Source organism: Sturnus vulgaris, chromosome 16 (genome assembly GCF_052056855.1).
Source record: "Sturnus vulgaris isolate bStuVul1 chromosome 16, bStuVul1.hap1, whole genome shotgun sequence".
Taxonomy (NCBI): Eukaryota; Metazoa; Chordata; class Aves; order Passeriformes; family Sturnidae; genus Sturnus; species Sturnus vulgaris.
The window spans coordinates 3873053-3894445 of NC_142258.1; the positions used below are offsets into that span (position 1 = coordinate 3873053).

General features: G+C 40.7%; 1 protein-coding gene across 1 annotated transcript in view; it reads right to left on the minus strand.

The window, feature by feature from the left end:
• SDK1 (sidekick cell adhesion molecule 1) overlaps positions 1 to 21393 on the minus strand; it is a 389602-nt gene that overhangs the window by 200365 nt on the left and 167844 nt on the right. The window contains exon 5 of the mRNA XM_014870500.2: positions 7761 to 7894. Coding sequence (XP_014725986.2) covers positions 7761 to 7894 — 134 coding nt within the window. The remainder of the gene's footprint in view (positions 1 to 7760; positions 7895 to 21393) is intronic.

Below are 21393 nucleotides of genomic sequence, written 5' to 3' on the forward strand. Positions count from 1 at the left end.
ATTGATGGGTGTCACATTTTATAAAATGATTGCAAGGTAAATTCAATTTTCCCTTTTCCTTGTTTGTGTCCTCTAAGAATCCCTTATCTCCACATATCAATTACTGAGCAGTGACAGAGATAGGATACAAATCACTCCGATGAATGTAATAGCAAAAGTGATTAGAGATAGGGAGAGATTAATTGCATGTGTCAGATATAAATAAAGGGTTTAGGAGACAACCAGGATTTGGAGCCTGTGTTTGTGTGTGCATTCCAGATCTCTCTCAGACACTGTAACCCCCCAAACCTCACAAACAGACAAGTGTAACAAGAAGCAGTGTTAAAATAATAAGTTTGATTACAGAAACCTCAGCATTTGCCGTTTTCTCAGAGCAACATGCATAATGGATGTGCATCTGCTGAGGGAACAACACTGACTTCGGGTGCAGTTCTGTAGTTTCACCAGCCACTGAGGAGTCCCCATAACAACAGGGTTGTTCTGTTGCACTTGGGAGAAAAGGAAATAACTATTCTTCCCATAAACCACACATTTAAAGCTTCATTACATTTGTTGATGCAATATGATGAAAATTAAGTGCCAGATATTTGAATAGGTTTTATGCTGATTTAGGCTGTTTAAGTTCTCTTTAATAGGAAGACTGAAATAATCTTACAGAAAGTTCATTTTAGCATCTTTCCACGACAAAAGTTACCAGCAGAGGAGACCCTGCTTGCCTGGGGCAGAGGCTGCAGCAGATGCACCATGTGTGGCACTAAGTGTTACCAAAAATAGTCTAGAGGAAGATGAAACTGGAGACCAACCAATATTTCTGTTAGTTAACAGGAAGAGCACTGACAGAATATTTGGAAAAAACAAGGAAAAAAGCTTGAGCTTCCACAAAGGTTTCTTGGCTCACCTTTATTATTCCTGCAGTTTAGCAATCTATGATTTTAACCACAGGTTTCCTTCTCTATCTCTGCAGTTAAAAGTGAGCAAAGTTTTCCTTTAAGGAGAAGAAAGGTAGAGAATTATGGAAGAGATCTGGCTGATGCTTTAAAAAAACCTAACAATGAAATTTGGAGCCCAAGAAGGCTGATAAATCCTGAACATCATCAGTTACTTCTTTGTAATGCATACAAAATCAGTCTACACTGCAGTACAGTGTCACTTTTGCAGTAGATAATAGGGTATAGCACTGAGAATATCAGCCTCCACTGAAATTCTCAGCTCTGGATAAAGCTTAAACTAACATTTGTTCCAATATATCAAACCCAAATCTTTAACACCAACTCAATTTAGTCCTTTTTCTTACAGCTATTATTGTTATTAAAATGTGTTTGACTTAAATACATAACCATGCATTTGAGATGTGTGTAAGTTGCATTCTATTATGAAAGTAAAAAAAAAAGATCCCCATTTAAAATGTATGTCCTTGAATATAGAGCAAGAAAAGAAGAAAAAGCACTTTGACAGTATTTGGGGAGGGTATTAAAGATGGCTTTTACACAGAATGTGTCCTTAGGGTTGAGTGTTAGACCCCAGACACTTCCACAGACTCCTTCAATTAACATCTTGGACAACTGAAGCTTGTTTAGTGTCCCTCAAAGCCAAAAGCTCACATTTACTCATGGAACCCCACTATGATATCCTTCCTGGAAATCCTGCTGGACAAAGACAGAGTAAAACCTTTGAGGAAATGGGGAAGAAATGTGATCCTTTCAAAGCTCACAGAGGGCTGAGCTCTGCTCTGTTGGACTTCCCCAGTATTGGGTCACAACCTTGGGAAATCAGGTACAGTCAAGGCACAGAAATGCAATCTCACCTCATCCCACATTCCTTCTTTTTCCCTTACCAAAATAACACCAAAAAGTAAAAAAAGCATCATAGAGACACGAAATTCACCTCCACAGCACTGACCCAGAGAGGCTAAAAGAAGTCAATGCTCTTGGCATGAGCTAAAAGCAGTCTGACAAGTCTATAGAGCTTGTGTGAATTTGACGTCAGAATAAAAATCTCTGTTCCCTGGGGGTGCCAGCCCATTCCTTTTTTCCTTTTTCCTGCCTACACCTGAAAGCTGGGACTGGCTATGAAAAATTCATGCCTTTTGTGCTTCAAACATTTCCATGAAGGATCCTCAGCATCTGCTGACTTGAAGGAACCCTGATGGTTAATATGGAAAATCATGTTAGTGAAATGCTCTCTTCCAGAGAGGAAAATGTCTGCTCAGAACCTTCTGAAAACTTATCTTCTTACCACACCTGACAGAAGGATGTCAAGAGGAACATCCTCTCAAACACACAGACACATAATGGGGCACTCCCCCCACCTCTCTTTCCTGACAACATAAAGAATATTTCATTCTTACAGACACTAAAAGTGACCTAAACGTCCTCTGCAATCATGACAGCCTTCCTTTATAGGAGAAGGCCAAACAAACAAGAACTTTGATGTAAATTCAGTCCCTGTGAGCCTGAAATGGGACTTTTGCTTTCTGTAAAGTTTATGTCTTGATACATTAAGTTGAATAACAAAATAAGCACCAGAGACAAACAGGGTCTAGTTAACCTCATGTCAATGTCTGCCATAACAGAATAAAATTCTTCTGGTTGCAAGTGAAAGTTGGGCAGAACAACATGACACCCTCATACTTTAAATTAATTGCAATGCAACCAAGCCAGGAGTTTAATTTTCAGTCCCCAACTTTTTCTATCCCTACTACTTTTTTTTTAAGCATTGCCAGTGCCCAAGGGAAAAATTTATCTTCGTTAAATGATAATTGGCTTTATTATCTTTGACTCTTCAGAAATGCTGGCTGGCAAGGTTTTTAAAATTTTCATCAATCTTGTTTTCTGTTTTCATGAAGCCTGCATCAGAAAATGACATCAGGCTGCAGAACACTCTGTATCTCTTGGTGTTACCAATAGGTCTGGGGACTATCTAATTTACTAATAAATCTATTGGAGAGACATGCATCTCAATATTTCACAGCTTAACAAGGAGGTGCAGGAGCAAGGCCCCGAATTGCAGTTCCGGACGATTAGCGCCGCAAAACCAATTGAAGCAGGACCATCTAAACTGTCACAGCAGCTTCCACACACCCACCTCCTGCAAACCAGCCTTTTAAATCATTTACTGAGCCCCACATTCTTCATAAAATGCTTCAGCTGGGCTTGGAAAAAGCCAAGCACGCCATTAAAAGTTTCCAGGACCAGGCCAGTGGTGCTCGCACGTTGCACTCAAGTCAATAATGGAAATATCACACCAGGGCTTTGCCAACTTCTTCCCAAGTGGCTCCAGAGCCTGGCCATGGTGTCACATCATAAAGTGGAAGGACACAGGCTGAGTGCCCTGCAGGGAATAGCTCAGCCAGCTCCTCACAGCAATAAAAAGCTCCTTATGAATCTTTCTTTCCCCCTCCCCCTTCTAATAAACCCACTTAAACTCTTGACTTACATACTAAAATCCCTCATGGTTTCATTAAGAAGCTCTAAACACCCCTGCTCCCCCTTTACCCTCAAAAAACCTTAATGCAAAAGTGGCATAGCAACAGCAAACTATCATGAACTAATTTTTTGTGTGTGTGTGTGTGTGTTTCTGGAAATTTTTTTATCATTATTTTTGGAGATTTGAGGGTTTTTTGTTTGGTTGGATTTTGTTTGTTTGTTTAAGTTCCATGCTACAACCAGAAGAGTAGTGATGCAGATTCAGAGATATTTAGCTGTTACACTGAGAATGGCCTTCAAGGAAATGAGGGTTTTACGATGGCTTTAGTAGAATAAACACTTCAATCTTTAGGTGCCCTGCCAACACTCATAAGATCAAAGAATGTCACTTTATTCCCTGACAAGTCACAATCCTTAGGAACAGACCTGACCATCTGTGCTGCAGGGTATGTCTGGCTGTGGGAGAATGGGCATAAAGAAACAGCCTAAAGAATTAAGGATCCATTTAGGATATCAAACCCTATTGCTCAAGAGATGGAAACAGGAATAAAACATTTAGGATTTTCTGAGTGTTGTTATTGAAGAGCAGCATTTACACCCCAAAAGCTTGTACCAGCCCAGAGACAGATTAATTCTCACACAACTCCAATCAAGTTAGGAAGTTCCAGCAATGGAGTTAGTACTGAAACCCTCCCAAGCAGCAGTAGTGAATTCTCAACAAGGAGTAAGTGAGTAATTTGAGCTAAAATCCAAAGTGAGGGTTGTTACTATTTCCACTGCCAAACTCTTGACTTTCAGACTTTCCGATTTTCCAAGCCAAAATTTTGTGTTATTTACATGAAAGCTTTGACATATGGTTAAAAAGAGGAAAAAAAAAAGTGGCAAGATTTTCATTAGTGTAGTACACAGTTCAACTCATTTTAAGACATTTTAAATTTAGGCCTAATTTATGACACCTCACACTAATTTCAGATGTGACGTTATTCCCAATATGCTGCCTGTTGGACATAATTTTTATTTCCCCAGAGCCTGTCACCTCAGAGATGATCTAATCCTCCTGAAATCAGTGGAAATGAGTCCACTTGAAAGAAACATCCATGGTTTTCAAGCAGAGCTGGGTGGACCTCACCCTGTGTCACATTCAGACATGGGTTTAGGGCAGGCATGTGAACATGGGTGCTCAGCCAAGCTGGGGACTCAGCTGTGAAGGAAAAACACAGCTCAATATTTGGATCCTCTCACAGAGTGACCAGATCTATTGGGAAATAAATCTTTAGTGCCTTAGCACCAGGGGCGTGTAAGGAGTGAGCGATGGGGACGGGGTGTGTACCTGAAACACCCAAATATCCCAAAAAACTGAGCGTTCCCCTAAGCCCTGGCACTGTGCTGCCTTCATTTCCCGTGTGTGGCCAGCCTCAGAAGATGGAGAAGCAAAGCCAAGCACAGCCAAAACAGCCCTGACAAGCCTGCAGGCTTTCCCTGGGAGCTGTTTCCCAACTCCGTGCGTGTTTGCAGTCAGGGGCGATGGGTGGGTGTGAGACTTCACAGTGTTGGACTCAGTGAGCTGCAGTTTAGACTGACAAGAAACAAAATGTCTTTACTATTAATACTCAGAGCCCCACTGGAGAATTCAATGTGACTGGGGCTTTTAGACTGCTTTTGAAACATGCTCAACATCTTCTAATCTTTTTATACCACATGTATCAAATACAGTTATTAATTGAAGGGCAGTTCAGTGTATTTTCCAGGTGATGCTCAAGTTCCATTTACCTTCAGCCACGATTCAACAGCGACTTTAATCTGCAATATAAGGCCCTGTAACTCATCCTCTGCTCAGCTCAGAGCCAGACCTTTCTCCTGCTGTCATTCTTGTACTTTGGAGCAGAACAGGAGAGCTTACAGCTTTCTCAGCTGTTAGAATGATTCTGCAAATATGCTTTTCTTACAGGCTGAAGCAAATCTGACACTGGTCTCCTTCAAGGAATAACGAGCTGTGCATATCTAACACTGTTCTCAGAGAATCACTGCCCTGGGAATTATCTATAGGGTTTTTTTCCTCCTGCCCTCAATAACTGTGGCAGTGTGCACGCTGAGTCATGCAGCAAGGTTGTACTCAATAATTAATATATAATCTAGTTGCACAGAGATTGGCTATTCCGCTTTACTTGGGGTTTATTGGATTTTGATTAAACTGTTTTTAAATTTTATACATGTCCTAATGGAAAGTTACAAGTGTCATCACTCCTAACATCCCATAAGATTCTGAAAGTGACAAGTCAATGCAGTATCTTCCTCATCTGTGTTACCTTTAACAATGTTTCCAATCTCTTGCTTGAATTCTTTATTACTCTTCCAAAATACGCCATTTTTTGGCAACCATTTTCTGCATATTGCTTCAGGACTGTATTTTTGCCTGGTTATTTTCTGTTACCAGACCAAAAATGTTTATTCATTTCTATGTAATGTATCACATAAGTTTCCTCCCCAGATCAAAGTTCAGAACAACCACGTTAATCCAATTTTCTTTACAGACTCCAATGCCTTACAGCCATTGCCTTCCTTCAACACACACACACACACAGCTTTAATAACCCTGGGTATCAAGGTGTCAATTTGAAAACCTCATTGGCTGACATTAATTCTAAAAGCAAATTCATTTCTGGCTTTCCATCTTGTCTCATCTTTCATTTTCTTTTATCCATTTTATCTTTCCTATTTGCCACATTCAAGGCAGACTTTGCATTCATGGTATCAAGTCTGTGAGCGTTTTGGAGTGTTTTCTTTTCCATATGCCCATATTACCTTCTGCTTTGCATAGCACTTGTTATGCATGCATGATCACAGACTATTTCCAGCATTAATTAAGACATGAAATTAAAGTGGGAAGTATGCTATTGGTCACATAATACAAACAACACAAATTTGCTTTAAAAATGAAATTACTAAAGTGTTAGCAAACCTCTTCATACTGTCAGAAATAATAATGTTTACCATCTACATGCCATAGAACAGTCAGAATTCACAAGTGGATTTGGAATATTATTTCCACTTCAGAAAGATACACATGAACCCCCTGAGCAGTTCATTTAGTTTAGATACTTGTCTGGAAGAAAACAGAGGTTTGTGTCTCCTGCTGCCTGTCAAACCATCCAGCTGCTGCCCCCAGTGATCTCAGCCCACTACCAAGGCTCCCCATGTTTGTCTAATTCAGCTTTCCTTGAAATCCAATTAGGAATTTTAGCAGAAAAATGACATTTTCTTAGAAATTGAATGTTTCACAGGACCATAATGCTTCAGATGAACTTCTGACAAACATAAGGGCAGTTCCAAAAGCACTGTCCCAGATTTCCTACCCAGAAACCCAGACTGACAAAGTTTGGAAATGAGTCACCAGGGATTGTCCAAAATCTAATGGTACCCAAGGTCAGGAGATCTGAAGCATCTCATCATGCCATTGATCTAGAGCCGAGTCCTGCATCTTCTAGAAGCCCAAATTATAAGGGCTGCCACTGTCATCAGAGATTTACTCCACCACCTCTTCCCTGCCTCTAAAAGCAAAATGAGGAACCTCCCCATTCCCACAGGATTAACATGCTCCCTCTTCTCACTGCTACATAAATAATGCCTTTATCAAGTGCCTCATACAAGGATTCAAGCCATTTCACATGTTTAGAATATTAATTTTTCATGCAGACAGGTTTACTGGATGTTTTACAAGAGTTTGCACGTGCACATTTCTGCTGAATGTGCACCTTGGCAGACTCAGACTCTGCCATCTCCCTGACCTCAGTGCTCTGCTGCTTTTCCATCTGCTCTGCTGCAAAACCCACTCATGGAATATCTCTGGGGTGGTGGTGTTAATACAATCCATGTAATGTAAATTAATATGTAATAACAATGAAATGCATGTTCCCTGGGACTCTGTGATAACTCCAGGTAAAAATAATGCCATAAACTGGGAATAGATCCATAAATAAATTTGCAGTCAGAAGGATGACTTGTTTACTTAGGCACAATGGAAAACAACACGTTATAAACACCTGCATTAAAAAGAAATTATAACCACAACTTCACAATAAACAGTGAGGGATATCATCATGTACCTGCCCTGCACAAAGCAAACCAGCAGACAAAGGGCTTTGAGGGTGATTTGTGGAGGGCATCTCCTCTCTTAGGGCCCTCTTTGCAGTGTGCTCCAAACCAAGCAGGAAACACTGACCTCCTTTAAAGGTCCAATCCTCTGCTAGCAAGACTCTTTTGATTTGGGCAGGCTCTTTGTGAGCCCTGTCTGCAGCCTCGGTGTGCCAGCACATTCTCCACAATTTGGATACTCACGTGCTACGCTGAGATGAATGAAGGGACTGGTCTTGTTCTCCCCATTCTTTTCATTGACTGCCTGGACATAGTAACCTCCTGCATCCGTCTGTGACACCCCCAGGATCACCAGCTGGTTCTCCAGAGTGATGGCTCTGTTTAGGGAAGAGAAAGATCACATTGAAATCAGAAGAACGTTACCCACACAACACCTCAGACCTGACAGCCTAATTTGATATTCGCTGGTCACATCAATCAAGATGTTGCAGAATCAAAACCAGCCCTGCTTCAAATACACAGAAACACAGAATCACAAGGTTGGATGAGACCTCCAAGATCATCTAGTCCAACCCAGCCCAACAGATCAACCAGAAAGAGAAAAGAAAATGCAAAGTTCCAGGGAAAGCCTGTGGAGCAAAGACTCATCTACTACAGACCTGGAAATCAGAGTGTAAGGCTGGGAGGAGGAAAATTCCTTCACTTCTAATACTTGATGAGAAGCCATGCTGAGTTCAGCTGTGCTATTAGATATATCACTGAGCACGAGGGTGAAACAACTTACAAAATTATTATACTGGAAGGAACAAGTTCACACATCAATAGGCTCAAAAAGAATCAGCACTGAGTCAAAGCATTTGTGCACTAATCAGTCAATAATAAACACCCCTGCATTCCATCCTCCTGTTTTGCCATGGGGTGGTTACCTTTAGTAATAAACAGCTATTTTGCTTTGAAAAAGAAAAAAAACCACCATTTAAAGGAACAGCGGAAATCACACATTCCTAGAGCAGCACACTGGCTTTTATAGGTAGGGAAGGCATAAGAAATTACAGTGAGAACACGGCTGTGCTCAAAGCATTTCATTCATAACACTTCAGTTTCCTGATGTGGATACAAAGAAACCCGAACTTCTGTAAAGCTATCATGGAATCAGAGAACAACTAAAGCTGGCAAAGATGTTTAGCACCATGGAGTGCAGCCCTGCCAAGGCCACCTCTGAACTGTCCCCAGGTGCCACATCCCCATGGCTCTGGAATCCCTCCAGGGATGGGGACTCCACCACTGCCCTGGGCAGCTGGGCCAGTGCTTGAGCACCCTTTTGGTGAAGACATTTTCCCTTATTTCCAACCTAAATCTTCCCTGGTGCAATTTTAGGCCCTTTCTTATTGTCCAGGTCCCCCCTGAGCCTCCTTTTCTCCAGGCTGAGCACCCCCAGCTGCTGCTCAGATTTCTACTCCAGACAATAATTTTTAAAAACTGCTGAAAAATTAAGCTAAATGAAGTTCTGAAATCAGTCATCACACATGACCTAAAGATCCTGTTTACATCTTCCATGACAATTTTTATTGTAAAAACTATTAAAAAAAAAAAAAGAATCACAGCATTTTTTAAAATTCAATGAGACTGTACTAGTTTAATTGATTTAGAAAATTAATCAAAGAAACGGATAGATTTACAGAGTGGGGATATAAAATACAATTAATAAGACATTTGATAGAGCAAATAAAGATAACATTCCAGTGCAGTGCTAATAATTGAATATTACAAGACAATTACATTCACACTCATTTCTACTTTAATTTTAAAGAAAGCAGCCTTAGAAAGATTCTTTGAAAATACTGAAATGTATTTCAGACTGATTTGAATTCAGGTAAACTGCACCCAAAGTTTTAAAGGTGATCCCTGAATATTGCTGAGATGGACACAGTTACTATCTGCATTAAATTGGCTGAAAATTTTAACACCTAAACCATTAAGCTCATGATATAATAATCAAGAACAAAGGAAATGAAAATATTTATGAAGGAAATTATTGAAGTGGGGCTTTTAAATTTTGATATACAAAGTTTAACCAGAGTGTAAAACATAACATTGATGAGTGAGAAGTAAGTAAATTTTCGAAAATAATCTACATAAGCAAAGAAGTTTGATATTAATTTGTATAGAAAAAAAGAGTTAGAAGATAATGCAACTCCTGAAGGCAGCTCTTAGGGGTCATCAATTACATGGTCAAAGTTAAATTAAAGCTCCCCCAATGAGTTATTGATATCTTAATAGATCTGTGAAAAATGGAACTTCCCGAGATCATTAAGTGAAGGCAGGTATGGAGCCAGCCAGGAGCAGAGTCTGGGAGTTTTCTTTAGATCACGTGTGAGCCCCATGCCTCAGGAAAATCAATTAGTCACGTTTTAAGGACTCATTAATTCCATTGTTTCTAAATCATCTGAAGCTCCAGGCCTCAGCCCTTACCGGGGCTGCAGACACTTTCTGCACAGAGCACCCGAAAATTGGCTTAACGTGTTTTCTTGGGCTTATTGTTTGTTTTCATTGTCTGAGATAACTTTTAAATTCTGACAGCACCACTCTGATGTTCCAAGGAAAATCTGATTCCTGAGTGCTCAGTTTAGCAGCACATTTGATGAAGATGACTGCAGCAGATGGAGTGGACCTGTCAGTAATTCATACCCAGCACGGAGCTCATGAAAAAATATAAATATTGCTTTTTTAAAGCAGTATCAAACTTAACTCAATCTAACATTTTCAAGACAGGAGCAACCAGCAAGCAAACTAAGCAGTCTGATCCTCTGGGATTTCTTCAGCGCAGGAAAGGAGCATTTTAAAGCACACTTTTTAATAGAAGAATTTTTAGGATTTCTCTGGAGCCCAGCAGAAGCACAGCAGACAGTGGGAGGTGGCTGTAACAGTGGATCCAAGGTTAGCATCTCCAAAAACATCTCAGTGGCACTTTCACCACAAAAGGAGCTGGAGGCTGAACCAGACTGATCTCAAAGCAAAGGCAAGGGGGGGCTTTGAGATGACAAACTGTGATCAGGGGATGCTGTTTAATCAAAAGTTATGGACTGAGGGGATGGGAACAGGCAGCAGTGATGGACACAAATATATACACACAATATATAGATACAGCTCGTTATTCTAAACACCAGAACACAGAACCTTCTGAGGAAACCTCACTTGCACTCAGTGCACTCAGAATTAAGCACTCGGATACCTGGTGTGAAGTAAAGCATCCTGCCCATGGCACAGGAAATAGATCATCTTTATGGTCCCTTCCAACCCAAGCCATTCTGTGACACTGTGCACTCTGAATTTTTAATTGCACCTTTTCAAGTTGTCCAAATACTATAAACTCTGCTGCAAATAATCTCTAAGGTTGATCTAAAGCTTATGGGAGCTCTTTTGTTAAAATCAGTGGGACATGAATCAGACTTTTACTTGTGAAGATAATTTTTCAAAGGGGATGCCATTATTATGGCCTTTAAGAGAAAGGTTTTGGAGTTAATGCTGTAAATGAACCCTTCAGTATCTCAAATAGGTGGATTTAGATTAATAATGTTTTAATGTGAAAATACCAAAATCTACTCTACAAGTGGATAATTCCCCAAAGTTAGATATTTGTTATGTTATTAGTCTACCAGATTACACAAAAAGTAGATAATACCGGGTTATAAAAACATAAAATGAAAATCAGAGTAACCTGATTAGGCTCTCTCTCAGAAGGCACCATCTGCCCCTGAGCCAGTGTGCAGTATTTTAGTACAAAGGCCTTCATACAGCCTCTTTTCCAATATTACCTCCAGCTAACATGATTATCAATCCCTCTATACCACATATTTTTTACTGGAGAGCCTCTGTTCCCCTTTCAAAAACTTTTGTCCACACTACACAGCAAAGCCCAATCTCCCCGTGCCCCAGCCAGCACAGAGTCACAGTGATGCTGACAGAAAAGGGAGACATTATGGAGTAATAACAAAATAATTACTGCAAGACTTCCCCCATGGGTTTCCCCTCTTGGAAAAGCAGGGATCTGCTGCAGTTGCACACACAGCTGTTCCAGGGGATCCCTGTGCATGCACGGCTTAACCCAGCCAGCACTTCAGCACCCTCATGGCTCCCAGGGCTGAGGGGGGAATTATTCATCACAATTATTTCAATACATGTCTCTCACAACCAGCCCGTGTTGCTCAGGACTCAATCACAGGGGAAAATATTTGTGTTTGTGCTGCAGAGCAGCATCTCCACAGGGACAGGGCACCAAGAGCTGTGACTGGATGGCAGTTTCATGGGATATTATTCAGGTTCCAGGTATATTGTTACTGCAAATCAACCATCTATTAATAAAAATTTTATACTTACACAGGCGCCGAATATTAAGTAAAACTACAGTGAATTTAGAATCGGGGCAGTTCATATATTGCTTCTCTAGATGTGTCTGTGTTTCTAGACTGGGATTTCTAGTCATGGAAACATCCCAAGGTTACACAAGAATAACCAAGACAGTCCTAATGGCCAGGCAGAGGACAAACACTACCAGGAAATGAAGGACAACCAGCTATTGATTGGTTTAGCAGATGTAATTCCAGGAGGAATTGAGATAAACAGCAGAATTTCCACATTGTATAATTGGCTTCCCTATTCTCTGGTTTTGGGGCTTGCAGGGTCTTGGTTTAACAAGGCTGCAGACAATCCTCCCTGTGCTTCATGGACACATTGCACTAAATCTGCTCCGTGTAAAACAAGTGTAAGGCTGGAAAGGAAGTGGATGGAAAACTGCACTTGACAAATCATCACTGATCCACGACCTGACTGGAAAGTGAGAGCAGGTACAAACCCACAGGGTCTGTCTTTGGCCTGGCTTAATATTTTCATTGGTGTTTGTTGACTGAATATAGATCTCACTTACTAAATCTGCTGATAAAGTCCCAAAGACTTTGAAAGACAGAATCAGAATTACAAATGCAGGAGACCTGCTCCAAGCCTCTCTACTGACTGAGAGGTTTGCAGCTCAGTGAACAAGCTCAAAACCTTGTATTTGAGAAAGAATAAGTGACTGAGCAACAGGCAAACCTCACAAGGGGGTGTGCAAACAGCAGTATCACTGGGAAATGGAATAAATAACCCTGTTTCTTACCCAGCACGGCCTCCACTCAGCCCTGGCTGTAAGATTTAAATGTGAGGGTAAGTCAAGAAGAATTGAAACAGCACCAAAATATTATCACAACCATCCACTCCCCTCCTCTCCCACCCGTCTGATCCAAAGAATCATCCAGAGAATGTGACGTGCAGGAGAACATTCAAAACAAATAAAAATAACCCATCAATTTATCACAGGCATCTTCATACACGTACAGGACTGTTACCAAAAAAAGTAGCTCGGATTTAAGCAGAATCACCAAATATTGAGTCTTGTTATAAAAATCTTAGCAGCTCGCCCTCAGAAAGCTTATTTTAAGTCTTTGGAGACAGAAGTTCCCAGAAAGGATGCTCAGATGAATTTTCCCAAATGTATATTTTTAAATCATGCCCATATCAAGCAACTACTTGTCTAGAGATTAAGAACCCCAGAAAACAAAACCCAAGATAATCACCACATAATTGATCATGAGAGAGATGTTTACAGGGAGAGACAATGATGCCAATCCAGAGGCCAAGAATTACAAACGATAAACTAAGGAATAATTCCTAAGTGCACTATTTATGTTAGAACTGTTTTTTTTCTTCTCCCCAGGCTTTCAGCAGCTTCAATTCGTACTTAACTCAGCTTAATTATTATCACACAACTTTGCTCCTTTGGTTTTGTTTGGGTTTTTAATTTTTTGGAAATTATTATTACATTTTAAGTAGCAAGAGTTAATGCAGCTGATAGAAGAACTTGAATATGCTTAAATCTCAGCTGCTGGTTGTTATCTTGCTGAACCACACCGAGGCGTGGCTGGATGTGCTACACCAGCAACAGCACTTCTCAGGCTAATAGGGAAAAAAACAGACTTTCAAGACAAAATACACATCTCAGTCAATAACAGAAAGCAAAGACTCAGAATAAAATAAGTCAATTTTCTCCAGCCTCCTCTTCTTATAAAACTCTTACAGCATTGAAGATATTTGTAAGCAGGGTGTCTATTTTTCTTCCCTCTCCAGTTTATGGTATAATCAACACTTTGAACTCCACTTGTGCCGTCACCAGCTGTTGCCATGGACATTGCTGGCAACCATGGGCAGGAAGAATAGTGTTGGGTGGTTGTTTTTTTTTAATAGAAATGGGTTATTTAAACAAAACATTGCAGTTAAAAAGTACCACAGGTTGTTGATTTACACAGCTGGCTGACTTCGCTGACAGCAAGCACAAAGACTATTTGTAATCATTTGGGATTTTATAGTTCAATTTTCAGAGATAGACATGAATATTGCTTCACTTTATGATAGTTCTCCTGAATTGATTATTTAAGGTGCTGTGGGTTTTTTTAAACACTGATTTGTTCTCCTTTCCTTCGCGGTGGAAGGAAAACTTGTGTTATTAAATTATATCTTCATTTCTGATAAAACATGTCAGCATAATAGTATGTGCTCTAGTGCTTTGTGGTGAAGAGTGGAAGGGTTTCCTGTTGAATATTGTATATTCGTACCATTACTTCACTGAGACACATTTGTTTTTATTCAGAGTACATAAGCCACGGCTGTGAACTGCACTAACTATAAAACAAATTAGCAGCAGCATGGCCCTGTCACAGGGCGATGCCCTGAAGGGATAATTGATCATGCAACAATGACAAAGGAAACTTCAACCTCTTAACAGCATATTTAACACATATATTTAGATGTGCCACAACTGTGCCTACTTAAATGCTCCCAACTTTCCTTCATTAATGTTCCTGAACTTGCCCCAGCATCATCTCTGCCTTTTTAATTCCTGATTTCACACATACCTCGTTCAGAACTATCTCCATTTTCACATAGGTGTAGCTGAGAATAAGATTTGGCACAGTTAGATTTGAGAACACCTAGTCTCAGGGACTCAGAAATCTGTATCACAGCAACTGAAACAGCCACACCATTTGGAAATAAAATATCAAATCTTGGGGTGGGCAATGTATTTGCTCCGTTTTCTCAGATGAAAAACTCCTTCAGCAGCAAAATACATGCACATGAGTATATTTTAAACTTATTTCCAGAGTACACAGAGCAGAGACAGCAATCCTCTGTCTGTGGAACCAGCAAACCTCATGGCAGCTGATTTTCATCACCGAAGATGAAATGCACAGGTGAGAGACCTCAAGAGGCCAGTACCTGCAGTGGCTCTTTCTTATTGTATGAACCAAAGGCTTTGGTTTCCTTTTAGTGTCAGAAAAATTCATCTCCACCTTCAAACCAGCAAAATAAATATCCAGGTGTACCACACTTGCTCTACAAGCAAAAGGAACAGCACCAGCCTGGCCACTCAGCTCCTCCAGGTGATAATAAACACTCCAAGGGATAGAAAAAACTGTTAAAATACATAACTCATAGGAGGGACTCTTGTACCTCAGGACTAACAGTCTGGTAGCCCCTTAGTTTTTAGATCTATTACTCTTCCTTTTAATGGCACCAAATCTTTAAACAAAAAGAAAGGATATGGTAAAAAATGGCCACTGACCCAAGCATCAACCTCTGCTGCTGCCAGAGAGCAGCAGCACTACAGCAATTTATTTAGACAAGTTTTACTATGAAAGATAATTAAAGATTTAGAGGCAGGGATCGATACAACAGCAAACACTATCTATGTACAGCACTGCAGTTTGCCAAGACCAGCATTTGTGTTACTGCTGCAGATCCATCATACAGGGCTATTACAGTGTCTCAGGTTTGCTGTCTACATCAAAATAAGGATTTTGTGGGGTCATTTCTAGTCACACACCATTAGGACACACACTGCTGCTGTGCAGCAGACACTGAGTGCACCAGGTAAACCTGGGTTGGGTTATGAAGCCTTTCAGTCTCTATGTTTGCCAAGAGAAATAAAGGATAGCACATGCATATGTTTCTTTTTAGGCAGAAAAAATTTATCTAGAGGCTTAACTAGTTAATACCTGTGGCACTCAAAAGATGTAGAAGATTATGCAAGTGCTAAATCTTAATACTCTTTACTTCCCCTTGCATTCCAGTTTGACTGTCAGGCATTTGATTACAACTGCAGGCAAAGCACTGATGTTCAACTCCTTTAACATCTCCTGGGCTCAACACACCAGGCAGGGGAATATTGCTTTCCAAAGTCCAGAATTCCATGGAACTGCACAACTTCCTTCAGCAGAATCCCCTCGTACTGGGTACAGATGCACTCAGTAACAAACCCACAGACTCCACAAAATCCTGGTCATTACTCACAGTGATTCAGCAGTAGAAACTTCAATCCAGTCAATCAGATTTACTTTTTTTAATGACCTTTTAATGTCCATACTGCAAACATTTCCAAGCACTTCAAGTTAATGACAATAAAACATAAAAACCACTGGCTAATGAGAAGAAATAAGCAGAAATTTAAAAGGAAGAGCAACTCCTTATTTCTATCACAAATAGGCCATGCAGTGACACTAAGTCAAAGCCATTCATTCACCCAAACGTTGAACAAACAGATGAGGCCAAACACTGGAAACTATGGAATGAAAAGAGAACTGTAACATCAGAGCAGCATTTTCTGTTGTGGTTTCTGCCCAACCACGATTTCCTGTCAATAGTGTGTGAAACAGCACAGTAAACTACTGGAAAATATTGTTCTATCAATAGTACTTTATCTTTTAAGTTAGGGGTACATTACTAGTCTAAAAATACGAGTGGATAACTTTTCAGATTTAAAAGGAGGTATATTTCTTTCCAATTAACGAACCAAACATACACAAAGCTGTTGTGTAGCAAAACAACAGAATTCTAAAAGGTGGAAAGCAAAGTTATGAGATTTATGTAAAAAACTGAGAAGATAAAAAGAACCATACCTGCAACTGAGCATTTGATGATCCCAGTCCCAGGCAAAGTAGCACTACCGACAGCAAGATCTGTGAAACCTCAGTGCAAACATTAGAATCTTTTAGAATAAAGTGTCCCAGAATAGAGGTTTTAGACATTCCGAAGTAAAGAGCTTTTTTGGGACCCATTTGTATGTCCTGTGGCAGCCTTGTCTCAAACTCATCAAGAACATTTCAGTGGCCAACTCGAGTGTAAATGACACACAATTAAAAGACCATACAGATTTTTATGCTTTCAACGTGGGTGGTGTTACTAAATCTGGGCACATAGGTACTCTCTCAACTCCACTGATTTTTAAATTACTTGAAATCAAGACACAGGTGTTTTTGTATGACTTACTGCATATTTGACTTCTGAGTCTAATGACACAAATTTCCTTGCCCTAGAGCAATGAAATACATTCAGGAGCTCTGGCTGTAAAGCTTAAGGAAGTCAGAAGGCCAAAGCTCCTGCAGTAAATCTGGCCAGTCCTCTGGTGGAATGACAGCGATTTCTACTTTAGAAATAGTCCCAGAGGTAAAATAAAAAGTGAGGAACTTCAACTCCCTCCCAATACTGAGGCTTTAAGCACCACACTTTCCCTCTAATGAGGGGCAGCCCTGCCTTGTTTGCATCTGCTGCATGATCCATAAACACTGTGCCCACCAAGCAGGCCAAGGAAACCCTGAAGTGTCAGGAGACACAGTGTGGTTTCTTTGATTTTATGGTACAAGAGGCTGTGCAGAGCATTTTTATTCTCAGTGCTGAAGAAACACTCGGCTGAGTTGCACGGCAGAACAACTCACAAATCCTGGGGAAGAGGCGTGAGTGATGCCAGCCCAGCTCCTATTCCAGGGCTGGGAGCAGAGAGCTCCACACCCTGCTGGTGCACGTAATTCCACATAAGAGTTGGAGCAGAACAGAAAACCTCTGATGCCCCCACAGTCTCTGCTGCAATCTGTCTCCATGTATTTATCTCTGTACTTGCAGACGTTCCTGCTGCAGAGGTTTTAGGGATTTGCTCCTGCAACGCAGCAAAATGCTGCTCCCTGCGATTCCCCTCATCTGGAGGAGAGCTTCTATTTCCCACTTAATGGCCAGTAGACACAACAGTTCCATCACCTTCAGTTACTGACTCTTTTTATCCACTTTGCCCTGTAATGAGGATCTCTGCTTGCTCACATTTACGCAGCAGCAGCATCAGCTCTCCCCTAATCCTGCCACACATAAAAATGGAAAGAGAGATGCAGGAAAACATTAAAATGCCCTTATCACTTGGCTGCAGGGGTATAAACTTAAAATAGGAGATTGTTTTTCTGTTGGAAACAAACAAATAAATACATTTACTTAATTTTCTTCTTAAATAATCCTTATGAGCATTGAAAGGAGCCTTTGATTATTACTGTAAAGATAAACACTGGAACATTCCATTCTATCTTACCCAGGTTAGATAGAAACAAATCCAATTCCTTCCTGTACATGTTTTTCCCAGGTGCATTAACATGCTCTTTACATTCAAGAACCAACTTTTATTACAAGCTGAGTGTGTAGGGAACAGGGAGATAGGGAAAGAAAACAGAATGAACAGAATGCTAATGAGAAAGAAAAATACGGCCCCAACAGCCAATTCCTTTAATTAGACAGACGTCTGCGTTTTTAACTTCCAAGTTTTTAATCCTGTTGTTACTGAACTTGAAAGATGGAAAACAGAAACAATGCCCAAATAAACCCTGCAGGCTACCTTGCTAAAGGAAATAGGAAAATTAACCTCTTATCTCCTAAGATGACTATATGATACAAAAAAGGAAAAAATTAGTGTTTTACGAGAGCCAGGTTCATGAGGCAAATAACAACAATACACAAGCCTCAGAATGAAGTCTTGAAAGCAGAGGTAGCTAGCAGGAGATAAGAAACAAGTCATGCAGGATGGGGAGATAAATGTCTAGTTTTCTCCCATATATTCTTAACCAAATAATTAAGAGATAAAATACATATTTGGTTATACTGAAGCCCTTACTCAAGCATGCACATCAATCAGAAAAATTACCATATGCATCAGGTTCTGCTAAATTAATAATAATAAAGAAACAGAAATCCAGCCTCTTGCAGGTTTGAAGTATTTAAGTCTCATTTCTTGATAAGGATCTTCATGCAAAGGGCACAAACAAGTTCACAGAGTTTCCTTGCTTCAAGGCAGTAAAAGCACATTGTTCAAGTAGTTAATATTCAACCCAGAAAAGAAGTCAAACAGGTACCCTGGGATTGTAACTTAAAGCTAAAATTCAGAATTACATTCCACAGACATGCAGGCTCACAGTTCCTCAATCCATACAAGCCTACGCTTCAGCTCTGCAAAGTCAGAGAGACTGCAGGGAAAAAGGGAGCCATGGCAGGCTCGTGTCTAATTGAGTGCTTGTGTATGAGAATGAGCAGGAGAGAGGGCACACATCCCACAAAAACACACAGACACATCTCGGGAGAGGTGTCAGAGCTGCCTCTTGATTGATCCCTCTGTCAACTCAAGCACTGAAGTTCCTCCTTCAGCTCATTCAACAGCCCAGGTTTTTGATGTCGATACTTTAAATTCTGTTCCCCGGTGCCACAAATGAGCCAGTAGTGTCTACACGAGGGTAGGGTTTGTTATCATGCCAGACTCGAGCTTTAAGACCTAACAATATTGCTCTACAGATAATTCCAGCCTGCTCAGTTTAGATGACTTCACCCAAAAGGTCACAAATGGAACGTGTTCCTTTTCCTCCCTCTCTCTTTACTCTTCAATGCAGAGTGGCAGCTGAAAAGGAATATTTGAGCAGAGAACACGAGTCACCTCTCAAGAGCAGAGGCAGCACCAACACCACTTCACTGTTTTCCCTTCTAAGGCAGCACAGGGACTGTCTCACTTTAAAGCATTTCCTCACTCCAACAGTACCAGAGACAAAAAGGGAAAAACTCTTCACCAAAATCCAACCCTTTGGTACAGAAATTTTTTTCCTACGTTTCTATTGTCACTCAGAAGCTGCATCTCTGGTGCATCGAGGATTTATCAAAATACTATTTGTTGGTAATCTCTATAGCAAGAGCAACATTAATATAAAGCATTTTCCTAGATAACACAATTCTCCTCTTCCCACAGAAAGCAGCTGGAGGTTTATTAGAGTTACTGAGCCCCCTGAAACGCTGATCTTCCAGCCATCACCCTTCCTGCAGCACACACACTGCACACACAGCCCAGGCTGCTCCACATCCCAACCCTGGCACAAACTGCCACTGCACTTCTGGGAGCCAACACCACAATGTAAAGGATGAGGATAAAATGACCTGTGAAGATGGATGAGGAACCCCAAAACTCTGCATTTCCATGCTGTATTACTTTAAACCATATTTCATCCACTTAATGTAGATTTAAGAGGTCCTTTGGACTTCTTCAACCAGGAGCTTATTTTAAAAAAGGAAGGTCAATAAAAATTTGCTGAAACACAAGACATTCTTCACATAATTCCAGTCTCATTATTTTCTGCAACCATTTAACTTAGTACTAACAAACACAAAACTATGCTTGTTTCTTGTTCAACTGGAATTACCTGACAGGGGAAACTGGTACAGTTTAAAAACCAGCAGCTGCTCCACTGCCCTGGGCTGCAACCACACAATCACAGCCAGGCAGCACCGACCTTCAGGAGACAAACTCTGAGTGTCAGAATTAATGCCTTTTCTCTCACAAGTTGCAACTTATGCCCCTAAACCTTCACATCATCACCAAAATAAAATAAAATAAAATAAAATCAAGCAAGACCTTTACCTTTAAGACTGACCCCACAGCCTCACTTCTCTCCTTTGCTGCCTTCAGCCACAAAATGTCCTAAAAATCCAGAAACTGTGGTTTCAATCCTGTCTCCAGCAGCCATCCCAAACCTTTTGAGCCCGGGGTTCCTGACCTCCCTTGGGTGAGCAAGTGGCAGCACTTGCAGCTCGTCTGGAGGTAAGAGCAGCTGATGGACTCAGCTCAGCTGAGCCCTTTCCTGCAGGGAGGGACCTCTCTGGGGCTTCCCCTAACCCAGCATGATTCCCACAAAGATTTTGGGAACTTTTTTAGGTGCTCTCTGCTCAGTGGGGTTAATTTTCTCCCATAGATTCTGAAAGGTTTTGCAGGAAGAAACCAGAAGATGTGGGCAAACAGAGCAATCAATACCACATAAGCTTCAGATGTTTTAGGAGGAGCCTTTGTAAAGACCCCAATCATTTCTCCATTTCTGTAATGAGTCCAGTGGATAGTTATATTTTCATCACAAATTCCAGTGCTCCCAGCACCTCAGAGCAGAAAGATCCAGAACCAAAATCCACGTCTACATGACTTTTTTTGTGCCTGGCTATAGGTTCAGACTTCTGATTCCAGGGTATAAATTCTGTATACATATATACAGAAAGAAGGAGACTCAGGGGTGACCTTTTCACCCTGCACAACTGCACAAAAGGTGGTTGTAGGCACGTGGGGTTGGTCTCTTTCTCCAAGTAGCAACTGACAGAACGAGAGGACTCAGTCTTAAGTTGTGCCAAGGGAAATACAGATTGGATATTAGGAAAAAGTTTTTTATAGAAAGAGTGATAAAATGCTGGAATTGTCTGCCTAAGGGCGTGGTGGAGTCACCATCCCTGGATGTGTTTAAAAAAAGGCTGGATGTGGCACTTGGTGCCATGGTTTAGTTGAGGTGTTAGGGCTGGGTTGGACTTGATGATCCTGAAGGTCTCTTCCAACCCAGTGATCCTGTGATGATGAGTACACCTCTGTATATTCCACATCTATACCAGGAATATATAGAAGTACAGAGAGAGATTGTAATATGCTACAGATTATATTTATAGAATATATCTACATATACTCTAT